Source organism: Chenopodium album, chromosome 27 (assembly GCF_948465745.1).
Source record: "Chenopodium album chromosome 27, dcCheAlbu1.1, whole genome shotgun sequence".
Taxonomy (NCBI): Eukaryota; Viridiplantae; Streptophyta; class Magnoliopsida; order Caryophyllales; family Amaranthaceae; genus Chenopodium; species Chenopodium album.
Genome location: NC_137860.1, coordinates 29150664 through 29162771, shown reverse-complemented (window position 1 = coordinate 29162771; position 12108 = coordinate 29150664). Strand labels below are relative to the sequence as shown.

The window sequence follows — 12108 nt, the reverse complement described above, 5'->3', positions numbered from 1 at the left end:
CTCGTAAAAGTCTTAATTATTTGTCGCTTGCTAAATGCTTTTGATTCTAGTATGCAACTACTTTGTGGTAACCTTCATGTGAAACGACTTGGGTGCACATTAAACATGATTTGAAAGTATCTAGTTAATCTTAAATTGCGCAACGATTGTACTCAACCTTTTTTTTGAGTAAAAATGAAAGATATATCACCAATGTTAAAATCAAATTAAAGGTAGATTTTTCACTTCTTAAGGCATGCTTAACTCATCAATGAAAGAAGTGAATAAGTGATGTTTTTTGGAACAAATTAATTGTAACATGCAACTGAAGTTTATCTATAGGAAAGAAGAACAATTTGTATAATATCTTTAATTTATATTTGGAATTTCAATTTTTGAACAGTTTTAGTCTACAACCTATCTCACACCCCCTCCTCTTTGTTTCCACCATATCCAATATCAAAGTCTAGCCTCCATAAGCATTTAATTAGTTAAATTACATAATCATGTAGTATTGCTATATAATTGTAGAGAAAGTCCTATTATGTATACGGGATTTGATCCTAGGTCTTGAATACCATCTTGTAAGTTTTAACAGTTAGGTATTGCTTCTTTTCACAAAATATAAATTGAAGAACAATTTCAATTATCATCTGATTTTTGAACCAATTTTTGTATAAGTTTTAACTTTATGAAGCAAGCATGATATTACATAAATGAACAAGTATTCCCACTCCTCGGTACACATCAATTGAAACTATTTGATACAAAAGCAAAGAAAAGAAGTAATTTATTTGCTGCTGCTGTTATATTATCAGCCAAAATCTACAAAAGAGAAACAGGTCTTCCCATTGTCATAACTAACAATCCATTGAAGTTTCATCATCATTTCATCGGTTCCACAATGATGATTCTTCCCATCATATATGTACTTTTACTCAGCAACATCCCCAAAAATGATGCTGCAATACTGCAAAAGAATAGTTTCAAGTGCAAATTGATTGTTGTTGATTGTATACTATGTTATTCCCAACAGCATTAGCAGCAATATGTTGTCGATTTCTCCTACGTTTTGAGACAACAACAAACCCTTCTCCATCCCCAACTTTGTTTGCAAACTTAGCATTGATCTTCTCGGGATCATTTGATCTAACAACCCCATCTGCCTTCTCTTCACTTCCTTGGAAAATCTTGATAATTGCACTGTCATTTGCTATAGCTTCTGAAGAATTCTGCCAGTTTCCTGACTTCTTTACAGTCCTAGCAGACTCGTTTGAACGATCTGATGAACTCTTCTGCACTGACTTTACAATGAAGCTGAGTAGAATTTGTCTTGCTAACTCTGCCTTTTCAGCCTCAGAAGTACTCTTCTTTGATCGATCATCTTTCAACACTTCTTTTCCATCAGTTTCTCCTGCATCCTTTACCGCATCAGGAGATGAAGGTGCATCAGCTGCCAATTTCTGAGGTACAAATTCAGGAGCATCAGGATTCATGACTGTCGCACCACCTTGTTTAGCTGGCACAAAATGGTTTGTCCTGTAATACAAAGGTGACCTTGGACCACATGCAACTCTAGCAGAAATAGGAGGGAACTCATAAAAATTAGTTGCTCCAAGGGTTGTTGGATTAAAGGGTGGAGCCGAAGCAGAGAGTTTTGACCCTTTTGTTTCCAAGGCTGCCTTTTCTTGACCATCCAAACACGGTATTTCATCATTTTCAGGAACTACCATGGATTCACCTTGTGAAGAAGGATTTGTAATGTCATTAGAAACTTTACTTTCTTCTTCATGAACAAGATTCACATCATCTGCATCATCGCCTTTTCTACCTTCTTCAGAAATTTCAGGAATTTTCTGGGTTTCTTCTGCATTAGTTATTTCTTCATTCTGCTGCACAGGCTTGAAAATAGTTCCTGGGGGTGACATAGCAACTTCTTTGTAGGAAATTGCCTTCGAAGCCAAAGCAGTCACTGTTTTCTTCGATTGAACCTGATTTCTTGATTTCTTGGGTGGAGAAGACTCCTTCAAGTTCATGGTATGATTCATCACTCTCTGCTCTCTTGGCATGACTCCAGATACATGGCCATTTTCTTTAGCCTTTGAAGATACAGAGTGATTGACTTTTACTTTCAGATGATTAGGCCGTCTTTTACGGAACTTGGTCTCATTAGCATTACCAGAACGCACTTTTGTGCTAGCTTCTTGCCACCCCTCATCTGAACTTGTATCAGCAGCCTCACCAAAGACAACCTGCTCACCAATAGTAACATCGCTATCATTTGATTCTTCAGTAATTTGTTCTTCTGCTTCTTCTTTAATAACAGTTCTTTCTTCCACAACAACAGTATCATTTATTATGTCATGATCTTCAGGTGCTGAGCCATTTGACACTTGACCCTGTTCCTGACCCTGAGTGTTTTCAGCAACCTGCAATATCTAATAAAACCATATAAACATGTTAAACAAACTTGCCCAAGTTAATTAGAAACAGACATCTAAATGCAAAGATGCATATAATTATAAAAATGGTCTTTATAGTATATATACCTTTGAACGCCTATGTTTCTTCTGAGCATCTCCACCCTTAGGGTCATGATCAGGACTAATAAAATCAAGGAGATCCGACACACTGTCAAAAAGAATAGCTAAATCAGTTACTGACACGTTTGTAATCCTGTAAGACATCTAAATTGCATAGAAACCATATTCATTTTTCTTAATTGAAGAGTTTTACTACAACAGTTTCCTCATGTTATCCTTTTTATTTTTGTTTTCTTATCATTTTATTTTGGGGTGAGGTGGAGCAGGAAGTATTCTTTCTTAGACTTCATTGTTTTCTTTACTGAGAAGTAATAGAGGTTTATGTTCCAGCCTGAATCATTGTCATAATTATCATATCACTGCGTTAAATTAGGTTTACTGCGGTTAGCATCATGATTACCTTACAATTACCATTTGCATTACTTCCAACTACAACAACTCAGGCAAACATTTTTAGTACCTAAGATGCCCTTTGCTAGCAATGGATGCATCCGGTTTTGGTGTTCCTGTCCTTGCCAATTCCTGCTGTTCTATTACCTTAGATTCAAAATATTCCAACCATGCTGCTGCATCCTATAAAATCAATAAACTTCATAGGATGAGTCTTGAGACCTTGCATTGATCAAACTCAACAAACATACAAACTGACGAAATGTCAACTATTAGACCACCAATTACCTGAGTACGAAGGTCTTCTGCTCCAAGCTTTGCTTGAAGAATTTTGAGCGTAGTTTGCTCATGCTGAACACTGAGTGAGTAGGCCTCCATCAGTGAAAGTGCAATCGCTATGGCATGATAACTGGCAGCAGTCTGAGAGCAACAATCAAAGAAGCAAAAATTACTTGATACAAAATCCAATGATATCACTGTAAAGGTATTTCACCTTGAAAAATAAGTCAAGGAAAAAAAGTTCATACATGAGATAGCAAAGTTAAATCCATGACTAGATTAATCATTGACTAATTAAGTATTGAATAAGGGTCCAACAGCATAAGCAAAAAGACAGGATAGTGTGAAAAAAAATAAAAAATAAAAACCTGGATATGATCAGCTCCTAAGAGTCTCTTGTTGCATTTCAAGGCTTCATGGAGATAGCGGAGAGCAAAGTTGACATTCCCCATCCCCTCTTCCATCATGGCTACATTTATATAGGTTGCAGCACTATTTGGGTGCGATAGTCCACATGTAAAGTGGAGCAAAAATAAAGCGTGGTTGACATACCTGGCATAGGATGTCAAATGTAATGTAAGAAGAGTGGAAGACAATAGAGCGATGAATATCAAGCCAATCATGCAGGCTAGTGAATAAGCAAGTTAAGTTAATGAATTAAACTTACTTGAGTGCTAATTCGATGTGTTGGAGACGATAATAAAATACTGATAGATCCCCATAACTCTTCATAGTATCAGGATGATCAGGCCCAAGTTCCCTTTCATTGATATCTAATGCCTTTTGCTGATAAATGGTAGCCTGAAAATGGAAAAAGTTCACTTCAGCCCTATTATCCATGTTACAACAATATCCAAGCTAATAACATCTGAATTTAGCATACAAGAATCCAACTTCAATGGCAGGAAAACATTGTTCATTGATTAATCCATCAACAAAACATTTATGTTGACAAGATGACATTACTTCAACAGAATGATCAGTAGTCACATTAGTGAAATATATAATATAAGACAGAAGTAATTATATGAATTGCTTTACAAATCAGCTATTGCAACAATACATTACCTGATTGAAATCTCCTGTGTGGTATAAGACTACAGCAAGAAGACTATAAGCACCTGCAGTTGTTCGATGATAGGGACCACATACGGCAATGATCTTTGCTAGAGCCTTCAAATTTAACACAAATAAAAAGAAAACTTAGAACCTTTTTATAATTCAAGGCTAGAACAAACAATTAGTCATAACACATACATTAACACTATACAGATTGTAGCACGACAACTCTTAATACATACCTTTGTTCCATAGGTAACAGCGTCTTCTAGCTTCCCCTTGTCTAGAGCTACCTTGGAAGATTCCAACAGAGTTCGGCCATCTGCAGAGGAGCATATCACATGCTGCAGAGGATAATTACAAGAATTAGACCACGAAAAAAAAAAAAAAAAAAAAAAAAAAAAAGAGGACGGTTGAAAACAAAAAATAAATGGGAAATTAAGAAAGTTATTTACCTTGCACACAGGAACCATGCTGATAATATCCTCTTTCCTAAAAGGGTTTGGAGCATCGACATCATAGTCTCTTGGAACCAACTCAAAACCAACCTGGAAAGGGTAGTAGGTTTCATACAGTGCTATGAATAAGGATATAAAGGTCCAAAGGAGCACAAAATCACAAACGAAGAAAAAAGAACCTTGTGGCAGAGGCCTCGAAGAATAGACAACTTCCTTAAGTGAGGAAATTCATCATTGAGCTTCCACCCAAACCGGCTTAAGAGGAAAGCCCTCAACCACCTAACTTTAAGCTCATACTCTTGAACTTTGGCATTTTCACTATCATTAGTAGAAGTGGACCCAAAGAGGACATTCAAAGATGTTGCAATTGCTGCTGGTATTTGCGACACATCATCAACAGAAGCAACAGAAGCTTTCACAACATACTTGAAAGCCCGGGTGACCATTTCATGGACACATAGGGATTGTATGTGAGGAAGTTTCTCAGCTAACTCGACCTGAATCACATAAAAAATACATCTTGATTAATCAAATCAAATCATGGAATAAGATCACCACATAGCCCCGAAAACACAGGAATGAGCAACTAAAGACAGTTAATTATATGAAAAACACAAGAGAAGGAAAAAGAAGGTATTAAGACAGTCCTAGTAATTTGCCAATTTTGACTAGTATTGAATAAAATGATTTAAATAGTTTTCTCACCACACGACCCAAAGAACTCATCTTCAGTCCCCTAAGATGCATGAAATCTGTAAGTGTACGTCCATCAACAGGAGAAAGTTCAAGAGATGCAAAATCTGTCACCTGAGCTCATAAAAAATGTTAAGTTAGACAACAGTGCATTAGAGGAGAAAATCAAATAAGGCTAAATAATTAGCAGTTAATTACCAGCTTTGGTAAAGCAACTTCATCATAATAGGTGTGAATCATACTGATTAGCTCATCTATTGTCTGTGACAGAAAACAAAGGTGATATAATCAGCTAAAGAAATTCCATCAATACAAAGCGATATATGTAGTTGGGAAAGTTCAGAAACCTTAAGATGAAGGCCAGTTCCAGATTCTTTCAAGCGTAAGAAAGCTTCTTCAGAGAGTAGCTTTTCCAGCTCAGAAACTTCAGTATCTTTGCTGAATCCATTGGTTTCAGGGCCAGAAACTTGAGACTCTTTCTCCTCCTGTCCATCTGAAGAGTCCACACTGTTCGGCTTTTTCTCTCTTTTCTTTAGAGATTTGAATTCTTTTCCCAAACCTTTAACAGAAGCTTCACTACTTTTCTCATTACCAGCTTCCTTAGGATTTTTTTCACTTTCCTGCTTCTGCAAATGTTGTACCCAACATGAACCTAGTTCCCATCTAATGCCTGCTTCAGCCTCCACAGGTTTTTCCTCCCCTTCCAATTTGTCTAAGCTATCATTAAGTATCTTTATGACTTGAGATCTAGGATTTTCTAGTTCATCAGATTGTGCCACCGGAGATGTGCTTTCTCCAGAGAGTTCAGCGTTATTTGGCTTGTGTAGGGGCATCCTTAAGCTGCAAACACATATAAATGCAGAAATATTGGGCATATAAGTATATACCCGTAGACATACTCCATTCTTTCGAAAAAACAGTGTTACATATACAATATTAGAATTTCTTGAAAAAATGTCATGCTTTCTAAAACAACAATGATATGCAATGAATACCTTTATACCCGGAGTATTAAGATTGAATAATTTGGAGCGTAAGTAAAATTCAACTATTATAATTGAGGGGCTAGAGGCTTAGATAAAAGTGACTATTAATCTGGATGGAGGGAGTACACTGTACTAGCTAATTAAAGCCAATTCTTCATAATCAGCTAAATGATTAAAATTAATTTGAGGGATAAATGAAGGAACTTAGTGAAATTTAAGCTTATACTAACCTGTAAACATTGAGGGCATTAGCTCCTCCATCAGGCTGATCTTCAACTTCAACATCATGGTGTTCAAAATTCTTCTTGACATTTCCAAGAACTTTGACAGTCGCAGTGTACCCACAATACCTTAAAGTGACAGTTCCAAGTGAAGAAATATCCTGAAAATAGGCGTTCTCAACTTCATTAACAAATCTTCACAACTACATCAAATGAAGCTACAAATTGTTTACAAACAAAACTCACATGAACAGTCACATTTTCATCGGCAGTCAACCCTTTGATCAAATTTCTCTGAACAACTCCTCTAGCAGAAGTTTCAGACTCCTCACAGAAGAGAGACTTGTCATCAGGCTTCATGTTAGCATCAGCTAAGTCACGTTTAACCACAATAAACAGGTCACCCACACGGCTTTCATGGGAATCTCTTCCATAGGAGTCTGATTCTATCAAATGGCGAATAGTATCTACAGCTTTAAAGATTGACACGTCGACAAATAAACTGTGAAGCAAGAAAGCCTTTCGATCACGTATCACTCTCTCCTCTTCAGTTTTGCAAGGCAGGCTAGCCAATGTAGCAAACTCTGTAGCCCAAGGTCGAAGATCATGCTCACCATTTCTTCCTTGACCTCCACCATTTCCACCCCAGTTCTCATCCTCAGTTGGCAGGGGAGGGAAGTTTGATGGAGATTCAGCAAGTGAAGGTGGGGTAAGCCAGCAATTAGAACGGAATCCATAAGGAAGATTGCCAAACTGAAATTTCACATTTTTTCATGAGTTCAATATCCTTGCATAACATGTACGGAGTATAAGTAAACAGGTTCAAGACAGAAACATTCTGCAAGCATTACCTTATTGTGTTCCACAAAAGCTTTGATAAGTGCATCATATGCCTATGAAATAAAACACGAACACAATTTTTCGCTTAAGTTAGAATTAAGATACATACAACTACATAATTTTTAGATAACTTAATGGTCAAGTATACTCACATTAGCAAATGCTTGGCTGTGCTGATGCAGGAGATCCACTAAGGAGTGAGATTGTACTAACTGCTTGCCCAAAGTGTAGAAGCCTTTTTTGGATGCAACGACTTGTATTATCTTCCCGTTGCAAATCTTGATCTATATTTAACTGCATTAGTAAACTACTCACAACTAGAACCACTATAACAGCCATTACTATGACAAATCCTTGCATTTTAAACCAAACATCTTCAACCCGAAATATAGAATTACTTGAAAGCTGAAACCAACTATAGTTTATAGTCAAGATTATAATGTTCAATTCCAATATTACATTCAAACAGTCTTTTTAAACATACATCTACAACTCCATTCTTTCTAATTTTGGATTACGTTTTTACTAATTTTGACCATCCACTTTATACTCAATTAGAAAGTAAAAATTCACTAATCATACTCAGGATCCTTCAAAATCTGTAAATGGTCCAATAGCATAATCATACTAATTAATAGGTAGAGGAACTAAGGATCCATTTGGTTCACTTACCTTAGAGGTTTGGAAATATTTTTAATAACACATCAATATAATACTGTTAATATTTAAGGTCAATGGGTCATATTCATGCACATAGTGTCAATATGACAATTATACACGTAGTATCAAAATTAAGGTCCATAGGTCATAATCATGCACTAGAAAATCCAATATGTGCACTGTACATAACTGATTAACTGTATGTCCATGTTAAAATGTGTAACACACCAACATATGAAAAGGAAAGTACTATTAATGTAAAAGGACAATACAGAATAATAGATATACCTGTAATTCAAAATAGTCCCCATCACGTTTATCTTCCAACCTTCTTTCACACCTTTTAATACCTATAATAATAATAAACTATCTCATTAGTATATGAAAATAACATGGAAAAAATATCTAACAATAATTTAATTGCGAAAACTAAACATTACATCAAAGAAGGCACAAAAACCACATGCAGAGTATGTAGCGTCTTATTCAATACCTTGTCAACTTGCAAATTTTAAAATTCTTACATACACCCGAGTGTATCTAAATTAAGCGTATTCAATGATATCCGTATATTTTATTTATGTGCATTAATCATTTTCATTTGTTTTAAAGGTTTTCGAAAGAGCAAAATATACTTTTGTCCAAATGCATAATACAAGTTCTCCTTAACTTCAACAAGTAAGCATAGTAATTCTTTGATTAAAACAATGCAACAAGTCAATATTTTTATGGTGAATTCCAAGCCACCTAATTTTGGAAACAACAACAAAAAATATGTGACTCAAAATTGATCACACTAGATTACAACACCAACCACACTATGACAAAATCACAAAAGTTCCAACCATGCATTTTGGCCAATCATGATTCATGCCTTAGAATTATCATTTTTTAAATTATACAAAAATTAATAAAAAAAAAATTTTTTTTTAAAAAAAAAAAAAGTCAAGTGAGAAAGAAAGAAAAGGGGACCCACCAAGAAGAGGAGGAGAGAGGTGAGAGAAAGAGAAAAACTCATAAAATTCGGAGAGTTTAGGTGTTGGATGAAGAGCAGCCATGTCATTTTCTTCTGAGATAACAGAAATGGACGGTCCATTTTGAATTCTGGGCTCTTCATTTGATGGAGGTGGTCCCACTTGTATTGGACTGTGGGCCTTACTCTTTTTCGATTTGTGGTCGGATGATGTGGGCCTTTGTCCTTTGGGCTTGTTGAACCAACTTGTACATGCCACAATGTCTAGTAGCCTCCTCACGTGGGCCATTGCTTGGGCCTTGTTAATATATTCATCTGAAAATAAAAATTGCATAAATTTAGCCAAATTGTTACTGTAGTAACTAGCTACAATGTAGTTGTATGAGAGGTGAAAGTATCAATTAAATGAATGCTATATTCCGTACAACAACAATAATAATATCAATAATAATAAGAATGATACTCCGAATTTAATAGTCAAGTAGCTTAAGAGTGTGCACGTCAACTAAATTAATTGGTTTAATTCTTGAAAGGTGGATGGTACGCAATATATATTTTAGTCACAAACTTAATTTCATTTTCGAGGTTATTTGATATTATACACTCAATGTAAAAATGTTGATTAATTTTTCAATAGTCAAAATTTATATTACCGAAGTGTATTAGAGTCGCAAAGGGTAATAATGGAAACATAATTTAACCACCAATTTAAAATTCCATCCAATCCTCTCAAGTCTCAATACAATACCAATTGAATTAGTTAGAGTAACTGATGTACACATATGCGGCACATTTCATGTACCATTAGATTCCCCATGATTGCATAATTGTACCTAAGTACCTAACTACAAGTAAAAGACAAGAATATACACTAGTCATGAAGTTGCACCTTTTTATTGGTGATTTAATAACAAAATTGTGCATGATACATACATAAATGGTAAGCATCATGTTTATTGCCTGCACCATTACATACTTACATGGTACTATGGTAGGTGAATTGGTGATATTATAATTTAACTTTCCTTTAATCATATTTTTTTATACAATATATCATACATTCCCTGAGATACCATAAAAAAAACACATGTTTGATTTTATATTATACTCAATGACACTTTTGACTTAATACAACAAACAGTGCAATTTTTAAGCTTTTTTGCAATTTTACCAATATATCAATCCTAGAAATTTGTATTTCTAAACAATATTATTTTCAACAACTTATCACTTATTTGACATTATAACCACACAATTTTAGATTGTCTTATCACTTTTGTACCAATTTTCATAAAAATTTAAACCAATTTCTTTCCTTCAAAATTTATTTACATGCATTGCCCCTTAGCCCTTATTGTTAGCTTTTCTATAATTCTATTTTGAGGTGAATTACTTCCTTGGCGTTTAAGTATCTAACAATGACTAATTTAAAAATAATTACGAGGAGAGCCTCCAAAGTATTATAATTCATCAAAACAAATAGCAAACATAAGATTAATTTAAACTTCATATTATCATCCACATTAAATATTTTATCGCATTATTGCATACTCCGCATCATATACTACGTAAATTGTTAATTCATATTTTTATATACTCCATAGTTTTTCATGTTTACAAATTAAATAACCATACAAATTTGACAACTTCCTAAACTTTGCTTCATTTCTAGGGTTGTTACTTGAACTTTGTAATTTCATTTCCTAAACTTTGTAATATTCATTTCTAGGGTTGTTACTTGAACTTTGTAATTTCATTTCCTAAACTTTGTAATATTCATTTCTAGAGTTGTTACTTGAACTTTGTAATTTCATTAGGTTGTTAGTTATGACTTATGAGAGTGAATAAATGTATAATTGTTATCGAACTTTTTTTTAAAAGTAAATATTAATTAAAAAATTCATTGATTATGTTTCATCTCAATTAAAAAACAAATTAAGAATCCCACGTGTAACACGAAATAACCAATTTTGCAGCAACAAATTCAATTGAATTGAATTTGAAACAATTACACAGTCCAACCATACCTTCAACCATCTTCAATACACATGGTTTCAGAGATGTAATTTCAACTTTGTCATTCAATTTTTTCCCTCTTACCTGAAAACCATATTCAACATTTAAATCCCAAAAATTACATTATCACAAAATTGGAAACTATGATTAATTTCCATAATATGAATAAATACAAAAAAATACAAGCAATAAAAATGGAAATTTACACTCACCTCATGTGACACAGAGTAGTTGGTAATATGGCATGTCTCTACATTTGAAGCTAATAACCTTCTCACATCTAATATCTTATCAGTAGATATCCCCTTCATACACATTCCAAAAAAATACACATATCAACAATTTCGAACATCGAATCGAATTACTAGTTCAAATTACGCTATCAACGTGTCCGAACATTGATACATACCTTGAGAGTAACTTGGGAGTCATATGGGGTAATGACAATAATGTCAATAACACTGGGAACAACTGCAAACCCACCATTAAAAAATCAAAACCCAATCAAAATAATAAGAAAAACACAATAAAAAAAAACATTAAGAAATGATGAAAAAATATGAGATAATTAATTAATCAACCTTTTTCTTCTTTCTTCTTCTTCTCAGATTTTGGTTTGTGCCCTTTACTACGACCTGATTTTGGGGCCATTTTTCTTTCTTCCTTTTTTATTTTTATGAAATTATATTTTTGGGTTTGAGAAGAAAGAATTAATGGGTGGCAAAAACAGAGTTGCAGAAAATGAAGAAAAAGAGGGGAAAATAAAGAAGATAGGAAGATAAGGGGGGGTTTTGGGGTTTTACCAGTATTGGAGATTTTAGAGAAATCCTGGCCTCTCCTTATTGCTTAACTTATATTTGTCTTTTTCCTTTTTTTTTTTTTTCCTCTCTCTTCTTCCCCACTCTCTAAGTGAGATGCATGTGATGTGGGCTATTTAGGTATTACTCATATTTGAGGATCAACTTATATTGCTGTAATTTATGGGCGAAAATGCTAAAGGTCGCAAGTGGT

At 34.3% G+C, this 12108-nt stretch overlaps 1 protein-coding gene across 2 annotated transcripts; it reads right to left on the bottom strand.

The window, feature by feature from the left end:
- Window positions 1-777: 777 nt before the first annotated feature.
- LOC145619256 (protein REDUCED CHLOROPLAST COVERAGE 3-like) lies at window positions 778-11985 on the bottom strand. Of its 2 annotated transcripts, XM_081673910.1 has the most exons (23): window positions 11679-11984; window positions 11507-11568; window positions 11310-11402; window positions 11109-11181; window positions 9085-9396; window positions 8397-8458; window positions 7601-7732; window positions 7460-7501; window positions 6855-7361; window positions 6618-6769; window positions 5749-6241; window positions 5600-5662; window positions 5414-5515; window positions 4888-5205; window positions 4706-4798; window positions 4493-4594; window positions 4260-4364; window positions 3859-3992; window positions 3560-3743; window positions 3201-3332; window positions 2983-3095; window positions 2529-2610; window positions 778-2417 (listed from the first exon to the last, which is right to left on the bottom strand). In XM_081673910.1, exons 1-23 carry the CDS (start codon window positions 11746-11748, stop codon window positions 966-968), a joined length of 4878 nt encoding a protein of 1625 aa, XP_081530036.1. In that variant the 5' UTR covers window positions 11749-11984; the 3' UTR covers window positions 778-965. The 2 variants fall into 2 exon arrangements, with proteins under 2 accessions (XP_081530036.1, XP_081530035.1); XM_081673909.1 differs by having other exon boundaries at window positions 4493-4798; window positions 11679-11985.
- Window positions 11986-12108: the final 123 nt, after the last annotated feature.

What these genes read in the sequence shown, in the direction of transcription:
- LOC145619256 (XM_081673909.1), bottom strand. Translation starts at nt 11,748, where the DNA reads ATGGCCCCAAAATCAGGTCGTAGTAAAGGGCACAAACCAAAATCTGAG. An exon ending in CCTCTCTCCTCCTCTTCTTG is followed by an intron (nt 8,459 to 9,084) that starts GTGGGTCCCCTT and finishes TTATTATTATAG; the next exon opens with GTATTAAAAGGTGTGAAAGA. An exon ending in ATGAAAATGTGACTGTTCAT is followed by an intron (nt 6,770 to 6,854) that starts GTGAGTTTTGTT and finishes GCCTATTTTCAG; the next exon opens with GATATTTCTTCACTTGGAAC.